The 24396-nt window shown below is 41.3% G+C and overlaps 1 protein-coding gene across 1 annotated transcript in view; it reads left to right on the top strand.

Annotated features, from left to right (window-relative positions):
- Nucleotides 1-24396, top strand: part of cux2b (cut-like homeobox 2b) — a gene marked incomplete at both ends in the record, with an annotated part of 121975 nt that overhangs the window by 83779 nt on the left and 13800 nt on the right. Inside the window, 5 exons of the mRNA XM_083886091.1 lie at nucleotides 17066-17227; nucleotides 17511-17646; nucleotides 17991-18073; nucleotides 18979-19045; nucleotides 23940-23988. Of these exons, the coding sequence (XP_083742217.1) occupies nucleotides 17066-17227; nucleotides 17511-17646; nucleotides 17991-18073; nucleotides 18979-19045; nucleotides 23940-23988 (497 nt within the window). The remainder of the gene's footprint in view (nucleotides 1-17065; nucleotides 17228-17510; nucleotides 17647-17990; nucleotides 18074-18978; nucleotides 19046-23939; nucleotides 23989-24396) is intronic.

Genomic DNA, 24396 nt, shown 5'->3' with positions numbered 1-24396 from the left:
ATCATTCTTTTCGGTTGCATAGCTGGATGCAGTATCTGACGCAACCCTTACATTCATGGGCTTTGGACCGGCACATTGGATGTGCCCTAGTGTGCCTGAGTTGGGAAAGTTTCATGTTGGCTGTATTTAATCAGTGAAAACACATGAATCTTTCAGAATGTCACGATTCGATTAGATTCTGATTCCAAACGATTTCTGTTTCAAATTAATTTATGATTCAAGATTCACAACTATATTGAGTAACTAATTCCAGGGTCTCCTCTGATGTTGTGTGCCAAGAAAGGTTCTGTCTGTCGTCGTGAAATCAGAGGAAAGTGTTTGCGAGATTAGGAAGCGTTCTTATCTGGAAAAGGCAACGTAAAATTTACGTGAATGCAAGCAATTCAAAGAAGAAAAAAAGTATTTATTTCAGCTGAACTTGCACTGAAGTATCGTGGGTATAACCTGAAAACATGTAATCGAAAATCAAAAACTGAAGCCTTCATTTTCTTACGGTGCTGTAGCGGTGCTGTAAGCGACGACAATCAAAACTGAAGCATCGTTATTTAAAACAAAAAACTATTTTTTGGAAGTGTTGAATTGATTTAGAATCTTTGAGGATAATAATTTTTTTGACACTTCTAACTGTGACAGCCTGTCGTGGTCTGATGAATCTGGATTTCTGCTTCAGCTGCTTTTCATTGATGTAGATTTGTAGACTATAGCATCAGCTCAGCTGCATACAGTCATGGAGCCGCTCTACCTTTTGTCATCAGTTTTCTTGTTTTCTTGTTTGTGTTAGTCTTGCTTTGAACGTCACAGTCTTACCTACCTTTGTCGTGTTTCCAGTTTACCATCTCCTCACATGCTAATGCTCCATGTCACTAAGTAAAACTCGTCTCAAACTGATTTTCATGAACATGACAGTGAGGTGATTCCCTTCAGTGGCTTCCACACAGTCACGACAATCTTTTTGTTAGAGAACCTTTGGGATGTGGTAGCGCAGGAGATTGGCAGTGTGAATGTGCTGCTGACAAATCTTCAGAGATGATGGGTTGTGGTCATGTCAACATGGAGCAGAACAGAAAAGGCACAAAAGGAGAGTTTCCAACGTCTTGTTGAATCAATGGCGAGACAGAAGTAAGGTTGTTGAGTGAGCAAAGGGAGGAAGTACTCAGTACTATAATGATACTCCTGATGGAGTGTTTGTTGAGCATATGTCCCTACAAAAAGACAAATGTGTCAGTTCCTTTTTTACTGTCTCTCTCGCTGAGAACATTCCTCATGAAACTGACTCACAGGAGTGCAGAACACTGCTCTGTGCACAACTGTAAACATGTCAAGTAAAAGAGGAAATATGAGTGAGTGAGTGGGTGAGTGTTCATGATGTCCAGTGAATTTGTCTGGAGCATCACCTTTATAGAAAGAATGGCAAGTTGCTCCGTTAATTACTTTCCAGTTGTATTGCTCTGCATCACACCTGCTATTGTTACGACTCAAACACTGGACATAATATTGAACATGATACCATTAACTAAGACTGATTGAGGTCATTTTTGAAGTAACATGAAATTAGGACTGCGACTAACGATTATTTTAATTATTGATCAATCTGTCCATTGTTTTTGGTCCATAAAATGTCAGAAAATGGTGCAAAAATATTGATTGATATTTCATGAACCTCAGAATGATGTCATGCTTTATAGTGTGGAGGAGCAAAGAAACCCAGAGCATTTCAAAAGCTGAACAATTTTATTAATGTATACATTGTTTAGTTTTTCGCAAGCCCACAAGACATTCTTGTGCCAATTAAATGAAAAGGCCCAGTGTGTAAGAACTAGTGACATCTAATGGTCACACTGCAGATTACAACAAATTGAGGACAGTATTTTTTGTCAGTTTTTCCATTGAACTGGAGAGATAATAAAGTATAAAGTTATTTTTTTTTCTTGTCAAGACAAAAATAAAAAAGAATGAATAAATGAAAAATCTCTTTTCTCAGATTTATTGCCCTCACTGACTCTGGTCCATATTGCTTCAACAAAACAAAATTTAAAATGATATTACAATTGTTTATCAGCTGTTGGTCAGGGTTTCATTAGGTCAGGTGTCTGGTTCTGGACGGTGGTCCATCGTTTTGTGACTTCTAATAACAGCATCAAAGGTACAATGTGTAGGATCTACATTTATTGGTGACATATGTTGCAGCTGAATATCTCTCACCTCACCTCTTCCAAATGTTGCCTCAAAAACTGATCAAAACTCAAAAGAGTTTGGTTACAACCACTGTGTGAAATACAGGGGGGTTAACATTCAAGACCCTCTGAAAGCCTCAAATGCAAACTTTGAGGAGGGTCTGAACATGTTACAGTGTAATTGGAAAACATAACCTAAATATAAATTAAAAAATATTTTGGTCATTTCAGTTTTACATACATAATACACTTTGCATGCTTTCTTATCCTTTATAACCAGACAAAATGTAAATTGTTTGTAATGTTGTATTTTAATGTTTTAATCAATGGCTTTCCTGCTTTGTTAAACAGGCCATATTTACATTATGATCTGCATAGATAAAAAAATTAAAATAAAATGTAAAAACCAAATAATTCAAATACTATTAATTTTCTTCTGTTCTTTCTTCTGAGATCTATTTGGTTGAGGGCCTCTTGGGTTACATGGCTACTATAATTAATAATAACTAATAATGACTATATGACTATATATGACTATAATTCATAATTAGGACTTCACCTTTGCTCCAGCTGGCGTTGCAGTGATTTCTGCATACAAAATAATTCATTAATAATAGCACCTTCACCGGATTTCTTCTATAGTAAAATTCATAATTTGATTAATCTACACCTGTTTATGTTTGTTAGCTACCTGATGCCAGCAATTAACAGAAACCAGGTTTAGTTTGCTGATTGAAACTAGCAAACTGACATTAGTTGACTTCAGACTTGCTCACTTTATTTGATCATTTGTCATTGGGTGATTAAATAAAACAACATTATGTGTATTACAAGCCAGAGACAAAGAAGAAGACAAAAACATTTTGCCTTCAGGTGTGGACTGACGGCTCTAAAAAGTCACCGCTGTGTTGTCATCACCTCTCGTCTCCTCTGTGACTCACAGCGAAATTTCTGCTCGGCCGTGATGCGTTCACTGATCCTCATAAAATCTGCTCGCTCACACATACACATCTCTAATATTGGTAGGTACAATCTGGCTTTCTCCAAATAGTCCATATGCAAAACCTACACCCTTGGATGTTTCGTCAGTCTGCTAAAAACACGGTGTTCCTGATGTAAACTACACAAGGTTTATTCTGTGGTAAGGAACACTTAAATTCATACATTCATTCAAGCAGTTGTAAATAATTATTTCTGCCTTATGGAAATAATTCCACCTGAACCTTCCACACTGGACGTGTGAGTGCGTCCTCACAGTCTGCCTGCAGCCACAGCACTCACAGTGGATTGCATGTTGGGAGCCCTTGCACAATCTGCCATCTGTGTGAGGTCGGGATTACAGTATCCAGTGCCTGTTTGTCACTGTACGTCTTGCTGCCAGTGTCCAAGGTCACGACTGCCCTCCCACCCTCCTCAACCCCGCCCCTCCTCTCCTCCCCCACCCCCGGCTAGAATGGATGACTCCAGGTATGCCGGAGGACAGTAATTTGGCTGTGGCCCCACTTCATTTCTCTCTGGCCCTCAAACACAACACTGAGCTATCCCAACACCCCCCCAACAACCGCTGCAGCTCATGTATTTTTAATCTTTCGACAGGTGCAATTATTCTTTACACGCTGTGCTTGTTAATCTTAATGCAGTTATTACTATTCATTGTGGGAAGTTTTCCCCTTCTTCCATTTCATTTGAAAGCGCCTCCTCTCTTTCTCTTAATGTGTGTGCATGCGCGCACTCGCGTCGGCACACTCAGGCTGTCGGGCCAATCAGATCAGGCCAATGACGGAGTTAATGAATGCAAGAGGTGAATGAGGAACATGGGGGCACCTGGCAGCAGCTCAATATGTGACCTGTTGTATCGTGCTGTCATTAACATCTGGTCATATATCCGTTATCCACTTTGCTGAATGCAGGAACACTCACGGGCCACTTTATTAGGTACAAAGGACACTTAAAGTGGCAGGAGTGGCCCCCACTGTGGTCTGCTGTGCTGTAGCCCGTGTGTTCAGAGATAGTGTTTCCTTCTCTCTTTTTTGAGTTACTGTTGCCTCGCTATCATTTCAAACCAGTCTCGTCATTCTCCTCTGACCTCTGCTGCTCACTAGATATTTTCTCTTTTTCAGACCGTTCTCTGTAAAGCGCAGAGGTGGTTCTGTGTAAGGCCGGGCCATAATTCAGTAACAGTGTACTGTATATTGTGGTATAGTTTTTCATTCATTAGTTTTCTAATACTGTATCCTTCACATGAGGGTCATGGCTGGAGCCACTCCTGGCTGACATGGGGTGAAAGGCGGGGCCACAACCTGGACAGTCAGTCAGTCAGTCCATCACAGGGCAAATGCATGGAGACGAGCAATCAGTCACACTCACACCTACAGTCAATTTAGAGTTTCCAATTAACCTCTGTATGTTTTTGGACAAGGCAACATGGTTGGTGTAGTGGTTAGCACTCTAGCCTTTGCAGCAAGAAGACCTGGGTTTGAGCCCCAGTTGGAACAAGGGGCTTTCTGCATGAAGTTTGCATGTTCTGTGTGTGAGTTTTCTCTGGGATCTCCGGCTTCCTCCCACAATCCATAAACAACATGGGGATTAGGTTATTGGTTTAAATTGACCCTTTGTTTTTATATGTGGCCCTGCGATGGCTGGCGAACTGTTCAGGGTGTACCCCGCCTATCGCCCTATGACAGCTGAGATTGGCACAGCACCCCGGTCCTCCGGTGGAGGATAAAGCGGTAGAAAATGAATGGTTGAATGATATTGACTGATGTAAAACCTTTATGTTGTGCTAACATATTCTCCAGCCCTAACTGTGCGTGAAAATCCCAGTAGATCAACGGTCTCTTAAACACTCAGCTCAGCCCATCTGGCACCAACAACCCTGCCACGGTCAAAGTCACCTTTTATTCCTCACTCTGATGCTCAGTTTGAACTTTAACAGGTCGTCTTGACCAAGGCGAAGACTGACTGCATTAAAGTAGACATATTATGCAAAATCAACTTTTTAATCATTTTAATACTTATGTGGGACTCTGGAGGCCCTATCAGTCAGCAAAGTGTGAAAAAAGATGACTCACTCATGTTTTGTGGTCTGCCTTCAGTCTAATGCTGCGTTCCAGAGCCCATCCAAACCAGTTGGACGAGGGACTTATCCTACCTCCAACGAGAAAAAGTGCACTGGAATGCCTGTCGAAGTGGGACCTCCTACTCGCGAAGTCGGGGCTGATCGACCTACCCCGACGTCACCAAAATGACGTCGGAGAATAATGGCGGCTCCCATGGAGTCACATGAATAGGCTATAAACTTTACTTTTCTGTGTGTAGACTTGTTTTAGACACAGCAATTTTATCACAACTTGTTTTTCATGTTATGGCGTGAAATTATGTCGTTGTTGTTGTAGTGTATTTACATATATACCACCATAGTGCACTGCCCTCTTGTGGTTATCTAGGGCCATGACCCGGTCTGTAACCTGAGTGTTGACGTGCTGTTTTATTGTTGAGTAAAGCCCCCTCTTCACGCTCAGTCCTGGTCTCTGTTTCAGTTATTCCCCACATCAATATATTACAGTTGTTATCTGTTAGCATGAAGATATGTAGGGCTACGGTAAAAGTATACTCATGAGTCATGACGTTATATGTATCGCTTTTACATATACGGCTTGCTTGTTTATGTAAGTAGACTGAATTGCTGACAGTCATATTGCCTCTTCAAACATAAATCTAGATCGTCGTGATCGTCCGTTCCAGAGCCCATCCAAACAAATGGGATCTGGGACTTATCCTTCCTGAATTGTACTAGCTCCTACTTCAAAGTGTGCCAGCAATTGAAGTCGAATGTTAGAAAACATGGACGATCGCAGCGCTTTAGATTTATGTTTGAAGAGGCATTTTGACTGTCAGCCATTCAGTCTACTTACATACACAAGCAAGCCGTATATGTAAAAGCGATACATATGGATATGTAACGTCATGAGTATACTTTTACTGTAGCCCTACATATCTTCATGCTAACAGATAACAACGACGACATTTTTTCACGCCATAACATGAAAAACAAGTTGTGATAAAATTGCTGTGTTTAGAACAAGTCTTTACACAGAAAAGTAAAGTTTATAGCCTATTCGTGTGACTCCATGGGCGCCGCCATTATTCTCCGAAGTCATTTTGGTGAAGTCGGGGTAGGTCGATCAACCCCGACTTCACGAGTAGGAGGTCCCACTTCGACAGGTATTCCAGTGCACTTTTTCTAGTTGGAGGTAGGATAAGTCCCACGTCCAACTGGTTTGGATGGGCTCTGGAACGCAGCATAAGTACAGGAAATAAAACACGCCATGTTGACTTCCGCGCTCATTGGGACGTCACAATGAGACGTTTCTGGAATTTTTGTCTCACGGAGTTCAGCTTTGAGGGCAATAGTATCCGTTTGTGAAGTGTTCTATTCGTGGCTCCACAGTGCAGCAAACACAAACTTTCAGCCTCAGAGGATTTACGTGTCCAGTGGATACATGTTATATATGACGGCAAAATGATGGCTATTCCAAATGCTAACTGTTGTTAGCTGCTGGAGCCTCAGTGACGTAGTTTCCTGTGTCTCATTTGCATTTAAAGAGACAGGCTCTCAAAACAGAGCGTTGTGAACAGGGCTGTTTTGGCAGAGTGATTGAACTGCTGCGGTGCTTCATCCTTAAGGTATTTTGACCAAAGCATGTCACAGACATGTTCATTAGGACACCAGGGAACTAGGTAGTGATGGGATCGGCAGTTCATTTCTGTTTTCTGAATCCCTAGAATCCGTTCATTAAAATGATTTGTTCAAAGGATTCGTTCACAAAATCGTTCAGTGCTTGGCAGGAGCCCAGTGCTCTGCTACGTGACTCACATCCTGTCTTAGTGCAGTACGTTCGCGGGTCAGTGAGTGAGTGACTACACTCACCTGCCCTGACAGAACCCTCCCAAATTTTGATATAAAAGTACAGTTTAATTGCAAAACAGCATTATAATAATGAAAATAATGATGATGATAATACAAAATAATAATACTTATATATAAAGTAAAAGTATAAAACTATCATTATTATTTTTAGTATTTGTATTATTATAGAGGCACATAGAGGATAATATATATACATTTGTTATTATTTTAAATCTTACAGCTATTGGTGAGTCTCTCTTGTGTGTCTCCTCTCCTCTCATTACTTTGTGTGTACCTAAGTCTGTCAATGGGGCGATTGTGTGTGTGTGTGCTTGTGTGTGCTTGACTCAACATTAGCCGTTAGCATTAGCAGTTCTGTGTTCACGAATCAGTGCGAGTCAGTTTGTTCACTCAAAAGATCAGTTCTTTCGAATGAATCGTTCGTGACCGACACAATACTAGAAATAGGTTAACTTGTAGAAATAAGGTGTTATGTCTACTTTAAGTTGCTGCCCTGTGATTGGAAGATTAAACCCGGGTCTTCTTGCTGTGTATCATCATAACCAGTTCATTTATCAGATTCCAGTGTGATAATGTCAGATCATTCTACTGCTCAATAGCAACTTTAACGCTCACTGTAAAGTCAAAACAGAGAGAACTTTTTGATGAAAGTGATTGGAGTGTTTTTTTCTTCCCCTCTCTCTTCTTTTGCCTTTTATGAGGCCCCTAAGCCAACATGTCAATCCACCGGAGTGTTTCATTAGTGTTCTGTATTTTGATTTGCCTGTGACATCTCCCCATGCTGTGTATTGTAAACTCCCTCCTGTCTGCAGCTTGAAAGCCGCCTGTTAACGCCGTTTCCCTAACAATGTTTATGTCACCTCCGCACGGTTTTGATCAGTGTAGATAAACACACTCCCGATCGCTTTAAAAACAGTGGAAACTTCTGCCCAAATTCGTCAGGTTCTCAGTGATCCACCTGACTTCCCCCCACCGTTTTCTTCTTCTCCTTCCAGGTCTCCTCTCTGCCAGAGTGTGTGTCTGTGTGTGCGTGCTGCGCTTGAACGTCTGATTTGTTGCCACCTCCGCGAGAGCAGTTGAGGCGCTGTCGCCAGGGGCGTAGCCCTGAGACTGATGCTCCAGGTGTTTGCTCTTCCTCACCTCCTCTCAGTGCACACACTCATCCCTCAGGATCCACCCGCTCCCTCTCTCCTTTAGAACGCGACGTCTTTTATGTGAGCGTGGAGCTCACAGAGAGTTTGTGAAGATTCTCATCTGAATACACCCCTCCAAGAGTGTGTGTGGGGTTGAGTATGGTCGTGTGTGTGCCAGGCCTCAGGCATGTCTGAGGTGTGTGTGTGTTGAAATGTTATGGCAACAGTGCTTGCTAGTGGTGACCAGCAGTACTGCAGAGCAGAGGACTCAGAGGCAGCCTTTTATCACTCACTCGCGTGTCTCCTCGTGTTATGAGATGGTTATGAGTGCCTTGCATATTCACATCAGATGTTTCCTTTGGCTACGAGATTATGTGAACACAACACTCTGACCGTAGCAATTCAGAGTCATTCAAATGCATAAAGAATAGCTGTCCTTTTTCAACCTTCCTTATACATAAGCAAGTACCAGAAAGAGATGCCTGCGAGGCACAGCGAGCTGGTTTTATTGTAATTGTGTGGCTAAGTACCTGCAGTCAGAATGAGAGCACAGGAGGAGTGCTGCTGCTGCTGCTGCTGCTGCCGCTGCTGCTGCTGCTGCTGCACGCGTTTGTGGCGGTCTGTCGGAAAATAAGGGCGTATAAAATATGATGGAAAATGAAAGCTCTCTGGGCGGGACGAGATTATGCACAAGTGATTAATAAGAGCAGTAATAAACAAAGGCCCAGGAGATGTTTGAGGTGCTTAATAATGCATTATGTTCATAAAAGAGCCGGGCCTCTCCAACTGATCCCTGTGGAGTAGGAGACCCCAGAGGGACCGGAGGAGAGTGTGCTCTTAAAAGACAGCAGCTGTGTGTGTGTGTGCGAGTGTAGGAATGTGTGTGACTCTGAGAGAAGACACATCCGTGGGATTCATGTATGTATGTAAAGAGAGTAGACTGCTGTATTTGACGGTGTTAATCTATAGTGATTTGTCTTTCATGTGTCATAAGTAAGAATAGGTGCTAGGTTGTTTTTTTGTGTGTGTTTTCCTATGATTTCAGCCGCAGTTTGTTTTTTTGGATGTCATCAGCACCACTTTGTTCACCGCAGAAACCTCTGTTAATTTTAAACGCTTGAGAAAATGTCTCACTTTTGATGTCGCTCCTTCTCCGTCCTTCAGTCTGTCAAACAAAGACACAGCACAGCGGTGGAAAAATAACAGGTTAAGAAGTTTGTTTTGTTCACACACAAAGGCAGCAGCGTCCTACAATCATTTTCTTTCTCTTTTTTTCCCTTCCACCTATCTTTTTTATTTTCATATCTTCTCACTCTATCTGCCACATCAAGGTAAAGTGAGACTTCAGTTCACTACCTGAATGCCAAACGCTTAAACAGAGAAGTCATGCTCAAGAATTTGTTTAAGAATTTATTTTTTGTATTTGAAACTAACCCTTGACAAACAGAATAAAAGAGGCTTGATTTATCCTACATTCCATTATATCACTTGCATTGTCTATGGAGGTGAAAGTAAAGGGTTCTTTCAACCTAGTTTTGGTCCTTGACAACAATATTACAGCAGTGTTACTGTTTGTTGCAGCGACGGCAGCAGCGGCGGAGCATGTTTATGGACCTTGAAGTCCACTCGGAGGAAAAAAAAACAAAAAATACAACAAGACTGTTTTGAATGAAAAGAAAAAAACCTTGGAGCACAGCCTTGTAAATTAATTTGTTCGTGTTGTATGATGGGAACACAGCTGGCCTCATTAACATGCGCACAACAAATAATTATAGCTTTTTTTTTTTTCGCTCTTCAGCCAGCCAATGCTTGGCTAATGGGCTTGCTGGGTTAATTATGTCAGAGCATAATTACACAGGGCCCAGGGAGACATAATGGTGCACCCTGCTGCGCCCACACCGCCTAATGATGGTGTATCGCTGACAGGGCCAAGACGGACCGCCCCGACACACCTGCTTGTCTTGGCGCAAACTGCTCCGGTCCACCCCCTCCCACCTAGACACACATCCTGGACCGTCGCAGTGTCCTCTCCAGTTCCACCCCCACTTCCCCAGGAGCTGTCCAGCTTCTGAAACTCTCACCATCTTCTCAAGTCTCACCCAGATACAGTATCTGCCTCCTGCTTTGAGAAGAGCAAATATCACAGACGCGGCAACACAGTGACCACAAGGAGGCAGCTACAGGGTGGCAGCCTCATTATCCCTCAGCTGAAGTGATGAAACTCAAAAACAACAGAGCTGGGACTGTGCAAAAACAATTAAAACTCACGCTCAACTTTTATTAGCTATTAGCAAGTTAGGGTTCATCACAAGCTCTGCCCTATTTTTGGAGTTTGGATGTTTTCTTAAAGCCGCAGTGTGTAACTTTTTGTTGTTGATGTCATTATTCTGCCTCAGGTCGGTCTTCATGAACAGAACCCATGTAACTTTATTATTTTTTTATGTTGCATATTTCCTGTGAAAACAGGCTCTGATAAGCAATACTTTAAGACCTGACTGAGAGAGCATTAGTGTGTATACAGCAGCAGCGCAGGGATCAGTGGAATTCACTTCTTATGGGTGATTCATTGTATTTTCATTACAGTTGTCACTGTAATATGTCGACCTTTAAGCATAATTTAAACTTGTGTTGTGTCACTTGTTCACACGTGAAGTGTCTTGTTTTTTTTAAGAACATGATCATTACGTAGCATATGCAGTTTACAAGAATGTGGGTATGCACTTCAGCTTTGGGAAAAAATACTGTGGCTCGATCACTTAGTCAGGAAGTGAAATAATTAATAAATAATTGAAGCTGCAGCTGCTGAGAGAGGGTGAAAAAATAGTTCTGCTGTTTTCTGTGTGACAGAGTCACTTCTGGTTCATTTATCCTTCACAAACCTGAACGCACAGCTTGTATGAAACAGAGACGGCAATTAAACTGGAACTCTGTGACAAAAATTTAAGATCCAATAATTCTACACAATTTTTTTACAAAAGTGATCAATTTGATGAATTGTTGTTTTTCATAGCCCCAGAATGAGCCTTTAATATTTATATCATGAGCCGAATCAAGGTCAGCCATTTTGGACCATCATGTTTTTACAGTAGCCCACAATGAACAAACCTTTAACATTTCTGAAGCAGATACTGTTGTCAGACTTATTGCACTTTGAAATGTCAAATCATAAAGTCATTTTGCATTCATTTGATTCCTGAACAGATTCAGTGTTAAGAGTTGCTTAACATTAAATTAACTATTAAACTTCTAATGCAAATAATTGCATTTACTTAAAAATTAATTGACTTCCTGTGGTGTGTGGGAATGTCGCCGGGTGACATGAAATCTAAACAGATGAATATGGAGCTTGAGAGACTGCTCTGCAGTTTTAACCCTTTATTGCTGACGACATGTTTGCACCAGCACACTTTGCATTACCATAGTTACGCAGTTTGTGCTATTGGAGAAATTCCAACCGTTAACCTGGTTATTACGGTTATTTCACTCACACTGTTTCAGGAAATTGGAGAATCGGTGTCTCTGTCGCCGGAGAGGAGCGAGTGGGAAGAACACCTGTACATAGTTTCCATTTTTTGGCCTATTTTTGCACATTGAGAGGAAAAAATGGAAAGACTGGAGAGAGAGAGAGAAATTTCATACTGTTCAAATTTCAAATTTACCATCCAAAATCTGTTGATTGTGCAGTGTTTTTCCAAACAAACCATTTTCTTCATTTTAAATTGTTAAAACAATATTTTAACATGCATTGAATTGTAAATAACTGCCAGATATTGAAGATTATTCTGTAAAAAATGGGCAAAAGCACTAAGTTACAGGACATTCTCTGGTCCTTTCATGGTTAAAATAAGCAAATAGAAATAGAAACATATATAAATACATTTTGAGGGTTTGGTGTTAAAGGGTTAAGAACGCAAAACTGAAAACACCATGCTGAACCAAACTTAACTATCTTTTAGAGTCTGTAATCTTTTTAATACATTTTACAAAACACAACAGTGATTCAAAGACACATCAACAGATCTTCAATGCTTCTCTGTGCTCGTTTATTTGATTATTTTCCTTTTTTCTCGAGCATCTGCTCTCTTCAGAATATTTGTAGTGAAGTAGCCCTGACCTGTTCCAGTTTTATTTTTCTGGGAATACAAGGGTGATCAGAGTGACACGACACGAGCAGTCAGACCATCTTCACAGTAAACAAAAAAAGAGTTTTCAGACTCTCTGCTTCAGTTTTGCCCAGATTCTATGCAGTGTGGCATCATAACGTGCGTCATCATTACAAATGGGCTGTTTTTCTTTTTTTTAACTGAATGTCATTTTATCGTGAGGCACTTGCATTGAAATCCGCTCCTGAGAAGAGCTATAAAAATAGACTTATTATCATAATAAAAACACTTAAGATATGGATCCTTTTCACTTTCTACATGCATACACAAATTCTTCTTGCCTCATTGGACTCAACTGTCTCTACCTTCCCAGATCAGAGCAGATTATAAATGTTTTTGAAACAGTCAAAGCTACAAAAACACGAGCCAGGTGGTAATACGCCAGAATTAATCTTCTACTGCTCACAGCTCCTGGTCGTGTGTAAAGTGATACATTCACATTTTCACGATGACGTTATTGAACGTGAAGCTGTGTGTGTTACCCTCCAGAGTTGGACTCGGAGAAAATGATGTATTAAATGTCGTGTGATTTATTAGCTTAAACGAGCTGCTGTTGCCCAATCAGTTATCATGACCTCAGAGCAGACATCCAATCACCCATAATTAAGATAAGAGATGAATTAAAAAACGGAAGCGTTTATTTGCACCAGGAGTGATGTGACTCACCCAATGTACATGATGCCCTGTCAGCGCAGCTCATCTCCTGATTAACGCGACTGTGAGAAGTTTGAAGTTTGGTTAGTAGAGCATTCCTCATACATTCAAGACTTAATTTATTGTCAGTTTAATGCAAACAATGCTTTTGTTTTTCAAACACCAGAGGTAAATTTAAACTCGTCAAAGGCATAAAAAAGCAAGAAACCTGACCGGTACTTTAAAGCTGCAACGTTTAACTTTTAATTACAAACAAATTTCCTTACATTCAAACTATTGTCAGATGAGTTCACACAAGGTTGATTAAGCCTATCAGCTCCACACCACTCTCTCCCTCTCTCTCTCTCTGTTGTGTTGTGTTGTTTTCAATCTCACGACTCAAGATCCTTTATTTTCATAACCAGTGAGGAAAAATTCTTCCTCCCACTGCCGACTCAACTTAGCACAATAAATACAACATCAATGACTTTTTTAAAAAGGTATGAACTATAGAATAATTATAATACTCAAAAGTGTCCCCAGTGACATTCAAGCCCTGCAAGCAGGAAGTGATTAGTTTAACATTAAAATACAAAATTATTTTGATGTGTGTAGGTTGGCCTTAGATTTGATGAAATTGCAATGGAAATTATTCAAATGTATTAATGCTGTAAGGTGCAATGCATAAAGAATATACAGTATACATTTTGGTCTACAGTGTATTGCACATCACCTGCATAGGTTATTGTATACACTATATGGACAAAAGTATTTGGACACACCTGTTAAGTATTGTATTCAGGTGTTTGAATCAGGCTTTGGTCTCTATACCCTTTATCTCCAATGAAGGACAATTTTAACACTTCGGCAAACCAATACATTTTGGACAATGCTATGCTTCCAACTTCGTGGCAACACTTTGAGGAAGGTGCATAATTTTAGGCACCCTTGTCATTTTATTGATTTCAATACATTTAGCACTAATTATTGGAACTCAAAATTGGTTTGGTAACCTCAGTGTCCTTTGACCTCCATACACAGGTGAATCCAATCATGAGAAAGGTTATTTAAGGAGGCCAATTGTAGAGTGAAGAGTGGCAACATGGGAGCCTCAAAACAACTCTCAAATGACCTGAAAACAATGATTGTTCAAGATCATGGTTTAGGGGAAGGATACAGAAAGCTATCTCAGAGATTTAAGCTATCAGTTTCAACTGTGAGGAACATTGTGAGGAATGTGAAGACCACAGACACAGTTCTAGTTAAGGCCAGAAGTGGCAGACCAAAAAAAAAAAAATCTCAGATAAGCAGAGGCAAAGGATGGTGAGAACAGTCACAGTCAACCCACAGACCAGCTCCAAAGACCTACAACATCATCTTGCTGCAGATGGTGTCACTGTGCATCGTTCAACTATTCAGCGCACTTTACACAAGGAGATGCTGTATGGAAGAGTAATGCAGAAAAAGCCTTTTCTCTGCACCCGCCACAAACAGAGTCACTTGAGGTATGCTAAAGCACATTTGGAATAAGGTGCTGTGGACTGATGAAACTAAAATAGAGTTATTTGGGCAAAACAAGGCGCGTTATGCATGGTGGAAAAAAACCGCAGCATTCCAAGATAAACACTTGCTACCTACAGTAAAATTTGGTGGCGGTTCCATCATGCTGTGGGTTCCATCATGCTGTGGGGCTGATTCTGGAGAACAATGTCCAGGAATCAGTGACAAAGGTGAAGTTGTGTCGGGGCTGGATCTTTCAACAAGACAACGTCCCTAAACACTGCTCAAAATCTACTAAGGCATTCATGCAGAGGAACAAATACAACGTTCTGGAATGACCATCTCAGTCCCCAGACCTGAATATTATTGAAAATTTGTGGTGTGACTGTCCATGCTCGGAAACCATCAAACCTGACTGAACTGGAGATGTTTTGTAAAGAAGAATGGTCCAAAATACCTTCCACCAGAATCCAGACTCTTATTGGAAGCTATAGAGGCTGTTATTTCTGCAAAAAGGAGGATACACCATTTTTTTTGTTTTTCAATTCATGCACATGCCTAATTTTGTTTAAATAATTCTTGCACACTTTCTGTAAATCATATCAACTTTATTTCACTTCTCAAATATCACTGTTTGTCTCCTATATGATATATTTAACTGACATTTCTTATCCAAACAACCAATGATTTATAAAGTAAAATCATAAACATTTACAGGGGTGCCCAAACTTTTGCCACGACCACTGTATGTGCTAAAAAGAAAAGGAAGAGGAGTAAGTGGACCTTATTATCTTATCATCAATTAGTAGCTCCAAAGTTCTCAGCGCCGTCTTTCTGGACTCTCGCTCCGTCAGTAAGTGCAGATCCCAGGCCCTCGGAGAACATCCCCCGCTGCTCTACTTTGATGGGGTTAATTTTGTATACAGTCTTAAGTTATATCCCTTCACTTTAAATTTGACTTGACTTTACTCCGCTGCTACTGATTGATAATCCTGGCTTGCCCATGTGTGAGAGATCCCTTACTATAATCTCTGCACTTTGATCATTAAAAGTTGAAAGGATATATGGGAAAGAGGCTGATAAAGTGATTTCTGTGACAGTGGGTCGATGGAATAGCAGTGCTTTAAGTCATCCTGTTTGTCTTAGAAGAGTGCTGCTCTTAATAGTGATGTCCCTCGTGACTGATGCAATATCTCCACGCTCGGTGTAACAACCAATGCCGACAATGCTCGACTGTAAACAGGCCTGGGAAAAAATAGCTCAATCAATTAAATGGCCCAAAATGTTTTTGTCTGATGAAAATGCAGATGTGGCGAGCTGCAATGCAAGGCCAAGGATTTCAACAAATTGCATTTTGCCGAAGTTGCGGCTCTCTGATGAGCGTTTATTTTCGTGGCCCCCGTCGCCCCCAAACTCTGCATTCTCCCCTCGTGACAAAGTTTAAACGTCTGTGGCTCCAACTTGTTATGAAAAGCCACTTCAGTCGGTGCCCACACTGAAGAAGGGATCCAATTGGTTTCCACACAGAAGTCTAAGATGAGTGGATGAAAGCTGCGGGAGAAAAGTTTGTGCAGCAAAGCAGCGATTTTCCTCCTCTTTTAGAGTTTTGAAGGGCTGTGTGAGAGAGGGAGTGTGTGTGTGTGTATTTTATGTGTGCATGGAGCTACATCTTGCCCCCCCCCACCTCCCCCCCTCCCGTCAAGGAGCTCCCCTGAGCTTCCCTCTCTCTGCTTTGGCACTAGAAGTCACCTCCTTTGGTGTTCAGCAGGCAGGTACACAACAGGAGCAGCTCTCTCTCTCTCCCTCTCTCTCTCTCTCTCTCTCTGAGCTGTTGAACTTTTCGGGAGGGGAAGAAAGGGAAGGGGAAGATTAAAAACAGCGCTGTGATGTGGAGTGCCGAGCTGCCTCCTGAGAATTCCTGGCATAATAATTTAAATGATCAAATGATACAGAGGAGACTTGTTAGCTGAGAAACAGCCTCCTAGTTGGCCCCATGGGCCCGGTGCTGCCGCGCATGCATTGCAAAACAGCTCCTCTGTTGTGTTAAAGAATCCCGCTTTTTTTATTTCTCTTTTTTTTGTGCTCCTTTTCAGGAGCAGACTTTTTCTACACTTTGCTTAGGTGCATACTTGGGTATTAAGACTGCGTCACGCAGTCATTGGTGGCACTTCTTCATGTCTTCGCTCTCATTCATCAGCATGTGAGCAGACTCATTAGATGTGATTTCTCTACATGTGAGGGGTTGGAACAGCACTTGTGTCACTCGGTCCAGCCTGTGAACATTTCAAAGGCGCCTGAGTGGGGAAAGTCTAAGAGTCATTCTTTGGAAACAAGTCTCAGTGGAATAGTCTGCCTCTGTTGAAACTGCGATGCAGAAAACTCTGTAAAGTGCTTCACACACAGTAAAACAGCTTCTTTTTTTTTTTTTGAAAACTAGGAGTGTCTGGATGTCATATGGATCTCAGTAGATTTTTTTCTTCATAGATTTGTTTATGTGTCTCTGTGTGTATTGTTTTTTTTTTCTCCCCACAGATCCAGCTCCTGTGCTGGAGGCCTCACACACCCTGGAGGAAAGGCTACAGCAGCTTCAGAGTTCGGCCCCAGACAGTGAGGCCCTGGTACGAGAGATCAGCAGGCACTGGAAGAAACACTTGGAGTGCCTTGAAAAGACAGGTCAGGTCAAAAGCACTTTCCGTACAGAGCAACACTACTTAAATGCTAATGTTCCTTTAATGCAGGGCTGAAGTTGCTGCTGCTGTTGTCGACAAGTACTGAGAGGTTCATTTAAATGTACCAGTGTAGAAGAAAAGTTGTCATTTCAGATACTACTTTTATACTCTATATGGTTATTGTGCAGTGGTTCCTAAACTACTGACTAAATGAAACAAAAACAGCTTTTATTCTAAGAAACCAGAATTTAATTTTATATCTTTGATTTTTGGACAAAAATTATACCATCTTTTTCCTGCACACGCAGGGCTCACAGAGGACAGTCCTGGTGAAGCCGCTCAGTCCTGCTCTCCAGCCTCTCTGATGACTCCCAACAGCACACCCGCTCCTGGGGCCCCAGGCTCCCCACAGCCCAACTATCAGGACCAAGCTGAAGACCGAGGGTGAGAACTAGTGAATGATACATTTATGTTTCTTAACCAAGTTGTCCCAGGTATTTTTCCCCAAAATATGAATTTTTAACTGTTTGGAATAATAAGGAATTTTTGTTCTTGTGTTCTTATGTCATGTGCAGATCACGTTAAGTACAGGTCTGAAATATGTACAATACTGCAGTATTTTGAATCACAACTCACAATAACATTATGAAATGTTCATATTTAGAATCTTCACAAGAACTGTTGCTCTTTTGAGAAGTGGCTCCAAAACAACTTTCACACATAACACACCTGCGTTTCTTCTGTGTTAAGTTTCTCCTGATTAAGACGAACAGAGTTGTCTCTTTCAGGGAGGAAGAGGAGGAGAGCGCTGACGTTAGTTTGGCTGACAGACTATCAGAGGCCGAGGAGAAGATCAAGGGCCTGCATTCATGTGAGTGCTTTAAAAATAATGGCTTGTACAGTCGCTGTTAAATTTAATTTAAGCCTATTTAACAGGCGGCACATGTTTAATTGCAATACAGTGCCCCCTGCTGAAACACTGTTGCATTGTTTACACAAAATGTTAGATCAAATTAAGACACATTTACTGATGGAATTAGTTTTAGACCTTTATGGAACAGTGTAATATCACTTTGCAATTCAGTCTCTGACTATTATAATAGTCCTTACACGGGTTATGGTTAAACAAGGGCTGTCAAAGATAATGTGATCATAACATGTTTAAGTAAATTGATGTAAGATGATTATCACCTAATTGAAATCCAAGACAAGGAAAAGACACTGACACTCAAACACTACTTGACTATGAAGTTAGTTTAAAGGTGGATATCGCACACACTTACTCTTTATGTTCAAGTCGTGGGTTTGCTCTCTTCAAACTAACTTCACGGTGGTCTTTAGGAGGTACAAAAAAAACAATGCAGAGATCACAGCATCTCGAGTGTGGAGGAGCAAATATGACATGCATTCAACGATCCTTCTGCAAACACACATGCAGTCCACGAAATATTGACTAACCAATGTCTGCTGCTGCCACCCTGTGGTTATAGATTCACTCCTTAATTGGAAGCAATTAAATAATTAAATAACTGTATAGTGCTACTTTTTTATATTTAATTATAAACATATTTGCATCAATATTGTCCACTCAAAAAATGACAATTAATGTGCTCGTTCAATCGAGCGACAGCCCTGGTTTAACATAGAGCTGACCTGCGTTTGTAATATTCTAAACATGTGTGTACTGAGCTTGAATTAGTCAATGAATTTAGCCGTATACTGTAAGCTAAAGGTCAATGTTTGTTCTAAAATGAATATATCCCACTGTCTCACCAGCTTTGAACACTGCACAGACAGAGCTGCTGGACCTGCGGTGTAAATATGACCAAGAGATGACGAAGAAGTAAGAGTCTACTTCAGATTTGATCACACACACAGCTGTCACATTTATATTTTATATCCCTAATGAAGTCCCTTCAAACCCTGTTATACCCCCCCACCACCCCCATAACAAGGCCCTCAGTGCTTGGAACATTTTAGAGCACAGGTGTCAAACAGGCGGCCCGCGGGCCGGACCCGGCCCTCCAGTGGCTCCAGTCCGGCCCGCCGAGCCCCCAGTCCGGACTGGGTCGGTACTACCGAGTATTTGCATAAAATGAAACGATTCCCGGAATCGGTACTTGAACGCATCCTTGTAACATTATCCCAGTGGAAGAGTAGGCGATTTCCTAAGCTGACTTGAACGCAGCACTAATCGCAAAGAGCGTGATGACGTAGTTTGTTAACGTCCGTCATTCATTGGCTGCGACGTTCGAGCGTCATGACGTCAATGTTCTGTGTTGCCGGCTGTTAGCTCCGGTGTGGCTAACAACAGCGCTAAGCAGTTTCAGTACGTCTGACGTTCTCTGTGCGTTGCTGTTATTTTATCGGCATTGTTGTCCGGTCCAACACAGTTGAACTGTTGGCGTGTCTTCGGCGTCATTCATTTCCGTGCCCAGAAAAGAATGACGCCGTTAAACGGAACGTTAGATGGGCACACGCTTTTGAGCGCCATAAAAGATGCCATGTTTCAGGGACAAATGTAAATGTTTGGTTAATTGTTATAGTGTTATTGAAATTGCACATACTTTTCTTAAAAATTCTTAGGCTGTTCATAATATATTTTGTAAAGAATAATTAATTTGATACATAGAATTTTATAATTCTTCTTCTTTGCAGTAATTAATACAAAGAAAAAAGTGGACTTATTATTACTTCAATGTCATTTTTGCGATGAGTTTACTGGTCCGGCCCCCTTGAGGTCAGATTAAGTTGGATGCGGCCCCAGGACCAAAATGAGTTTGACACCCCTGATTCTTGAGCATCAGGTGCTGAAGCTGGTTTTCCTAATTTTGCCCGCTTAAACTCATGTCCAGTGTGGAGCTGAGGAATGCCATTGTAAAGGCTGCGAGAGAGTGACTCAGCCACTAATGCAGGTCGATGAGAGAAGTGTGTGTTTGCCTTCACTGGCAGCTGGGCCTTGACAGCCCTCAAGAAGAATTGCTCCATTTAAAGATTGCTTCAGAAAACACTCTACCTTGTCCTGGTCTTTGAGCGCAATGTATCCACCGCACGCCTGAAATGAATCTGAGCTTGTATGAAGGATGTCGATAGACATTCAAAGCAAACACTCTTTTGTTTGGGTTGTGCTCCAGAGTACAGTCAGCCGCTGCTAATGGATTTTCCTCCCAGGCTTAATCCACTGATGGTTCTAGACCCACTGCCATCCATTTTGTCGGGTTGGATACCTTTTTCAGTTTGGGCTTACCTTTCATGTGCAGCAGCCGTTTTGAAAGAGCATCTCTGCTATGTAGTTTGTCATTTACTGTGCATGTGTACTGTTGTGGTCACATTTGTCTGTGGGCTTGACAGTAGCACCACTGACCCCAGAGCTCCAGCTGCAGTTGTCCGTCCCTGACCCTGAGCCTCTGAACACCGGGCTCCTCTCAATTACTCTCACTGACCGTTTCCTCAATGTTGATAAGAAAGACTATTTGTCTGCTTTGGCTTGAGTAGCCCAGCAGGTAATCAATACAAAACATTTTCCGTAGCACACAAGTTCATTAAAAGTGGACGTGACACCTGTTAGTGTTTGCTGTCAGCGGGGCGCCATATATCCTGGCCTTATTGATAGGATGGGGCCACAAGCAAGACCCTCTGAAACCAGGGCTGCGACACACTACACTGACACAAATCCTTTTAGTCTGAGTCTGACTGATTCCACAAATCACTGTAGAAATATTAGGAGTGTGTAACTTTTGAATGTTAACAAAATCTGTTTGCTGCAAGCCATTGTAAAAATTAGTTCACACGGTGCTGAGTCAGGGTCCATTCACAAGCTGCAAACGTCCGTTTACTCTGCAACCAAAACCTGGGAGCTGCAGAAATGTCTGAAGTTGCTGCAGTCACAGTGAAGTAATTAACCTTTCTGATACAATATCCATGTCATCGCCGACAGGATTTGGCATGCACACTTCTCATTACTGTAACTCCTTGACTCCTCGAAATTCAAAGTGAAAGTTATCTGCTGTTATGTTTCTACAGCAGCCCGAAAGGACATTGCGAATAAGCTGTTTGTCTGTTGTACTCTCACCATTTTCACTCACTGAATATCATGATGGTCATAAGAGGGTTAAAGCCTTAAACTGAGGGGAAAACAATTGAGACAAAGACAAACAAATGGATCACATGGAATACTTTGGGCCACCATGTTTGTGTGCATCCTCATCCGCATCAGCTGATTCAGGAGCTTCATATGGATGATACAGATTCAGAGTTTATGTCAGAGTAAACAAACGCCACTTTAACTGACTTTTTTGTCCCAATTATCAAAGGACATGCTGAAAGTACTACATTCCACAAAGTTGACATATTTTCATGTCAGAGCAAAGTAAATTGCTCGACAGAGACTGTCATCGGATGATGCGGCATACAATACCGAACAGAGGCAGAGAAATAACATCAACAATGACAAAAATCCACCAAAAGTTACGTACTGCCGCTTTAAGGCTAATCACACAGAGACAATTTGTACAGTCTGGTGTAAACGTGAAAGTCAGTGATTGCTCGGCTCGGTTTAATGTGAATTTGGGCAAAATAATGTGATATATGTGTGATTTATAAGTGATATCTCCATTGAACATTTTTGTTCCTTTGGTTTAAAAGACTACTGTGTCCTGAATCTGCGTGCATATGTAAATCAATCACAGCATCCTCGTTAATTCCGTATCCATATCTACCTTTTGAAAACCTGGTCCCATGTGTGCAAAATGAAACTGTTGAACTTCAAACAAACCTCATGAATAATCCTGCTGAGTCTCTGTTTAAATTAGACGACTCTAATTATTAGATCTTTGGAGGGAAGTAAAGTAGGAGTTCAACCTCAGAAGATGTCTGAGGAAACAAATCAGTGTGAGCATACAGTGTGCTTTTCTTTGGGTCCCAAATAGTGAATGAACACGGCTACAAATAAAGACCCGGAGATCATGCCACATGGTTCTGAAGTACTTCAGGGGCCAAATGAATACACATTTTATTATTTATTAAAGATAATGAATAAAACTTTAACATATATCAGAACAAAATGGTTTTAGTGCTTTAGTGAACTCTCGTCTCTTGTTGTTTCTTATTACAGATGACCATATTTCGAACTACAGGTGTTAATTCAACTGTGGTCATTTATGGAGCTGTACTTACTGTAATATTAGTCTACTGTGATTAATATACAGTAAATGTGGTAGAATCAACTAACAGTATACCTGACATGTCAACGTGTTATGGATTAACTGGTCTCAAAGGGCCAGTGTGCAATGTCGAGGTGGGGTTTTAATGGCAGAAATGGAATATTCATCCATTGTCTATGGCTTTATCCTCCACATGAGCAACTCCAAGTTGACTCAGGGTGAAAGGTGGGCTCACATTGTGGACAGGGCAAACACATGATGGTCAACTAATTATTCATTATTTACAGATTAAGAAAGTGTATTTTGTTTATGTCCAACACATTTGAAAATAGAAACTCCTCAAACTAGTCAAATTTAAAGTTTCTGAACGATTCTCACTTACTCATTTGCATCACATTTACAGTTCAACCCTCTACCGGTCTATCTGTCAGTGACATGAAGACATCATCTATATAATATTGTAGTAGTTTGAACAATGTTTCAATAGCAATTGATAACAGGTTTAGGGACCACAAGGGTTCTATGAAGAGGTCCCAGGGGGTTAGGAAGAAACGGGTGGTGGTGAAGTCTTGCGATGATGAGCTAGTGTTTAGTATTTACTGCTAATTTTTAAATTAAGGTGTGATATATTTAAGCAAAATTACTTTGCTAATGTGACAACTTGACTTTGTAATGGTTGCCATGTTCTGCTGTAATGTTTCTAAAGCCGTAATTAGATGTCACTAATTCTTATACACAGGACCTTTTAAGACAGGTCTTCTCAATCCTAGCCCTGGAAACCCATTGAACCCTAACCCTAACCCATTGAATCAGCTGTGTTAGAGCAGGGAAACATGTTAAACACGTAGGGTAGTCGGTCCCCAGGAGCAGGATTGAGAAACCCTGCTTTAAAACGATGACATGTCTGACCAGAAACAAATCTGAAAGTGGAAAATGTACCCATGATCCAACGTCATCCTGCTGTTGAGCAAATTTTGTGATTTTAATTTAATCTTTTAAAAATTATACAATGGATTTATTTTTATTTTTATTTTACATAGTTTTAAAACTTAAAAAAACCTTTTTTCCCCTCTCAAATGTACGTTTATTTTAGTGTTACAATGTAGTGACCAAGCATGTTCTAATTATATACATATTACATATATAGTGGCAACGTTAAAATAACAGCTGTGCACGGAGCAGTACAGCCCAAACAACAACAAAAAACAGCTGCTGTAGAGCTACAATGTCTGTTACCAACCAAATATTGGACATTTTTTGTTATTTCTTTCTCTTCTTACATTTGGTAGCATACGTCATGTGTCTTCACAGCTGACTGCTTTACTTCAACACTTCCTGACACACACTATACATTGAGAAAATAAAAATGGCCATGTGTCTCAGAGTGTACTGTACGCCATTAAAGTGGCGGTCGTGTTTGAACTTCATTTTAGGATGAATGATGTAATTAAGGAGATGTGCAGCAGCAGTAATGGACCTGTGTGTATGTGTGTTGGTCACTGGAGAGTAGTGAGTGTTTCCTCTCACGAACCCTGTGTCTGTGTCTGTGTCTGTGTGTGTGTGTGTGTGTTCCAGGGCAGTGGAGGTCGACGCCATCATGGCAAATCTGGAGAAAACAAACCAGGTGAGTACAGTCACCCCCTACACCTCTCTCTGATTGAGATTCTCCTTCGCTGAGGTAATCACTCCTGTAATCAAGCCTTGGCTTTAATTAGACTCTCTCCGTCCTGTGCACCCTCCTCTTCTTCCCGCTTCCTCCCCCTCACACCTCCCTCCAATGAGTGTGTGATTAGTGAGTATAAACTTGATCCTCTGTCGGTGGGCACACTGTGGCAGCATGGCTCCACTCAGCAGAGAACAGGAGGCTACCGTGCGCGATTGATGCTGGAGCGTCGAACGCCGGGGTTCTTAGTTATCTCATTGCCTTGATTGCTTCCTATCCTGGTGATACCTCTTCTCCTCTGCTCCTTTCTTCTCCCCTCTGCTTTTCCCTCTCTTTTCCTCACTCTGCTGATGTCTGCCAGCAGCTCCT

Source organism: Microchirus variegatus (assembly GCF_963457635.1).
Source record: "Microchirus variegatus genome assembly, chromosome: 3".
Lineage (NCBI taxonomy): Eukaryota > Metazoa > Chordata > Actinopteri > Pleuronectiformes > Soleidae > Microchirus > Microchirus variegatus.
This window is presented reverse-complemented; position numbering and strand designations above follow the sequence as displayed.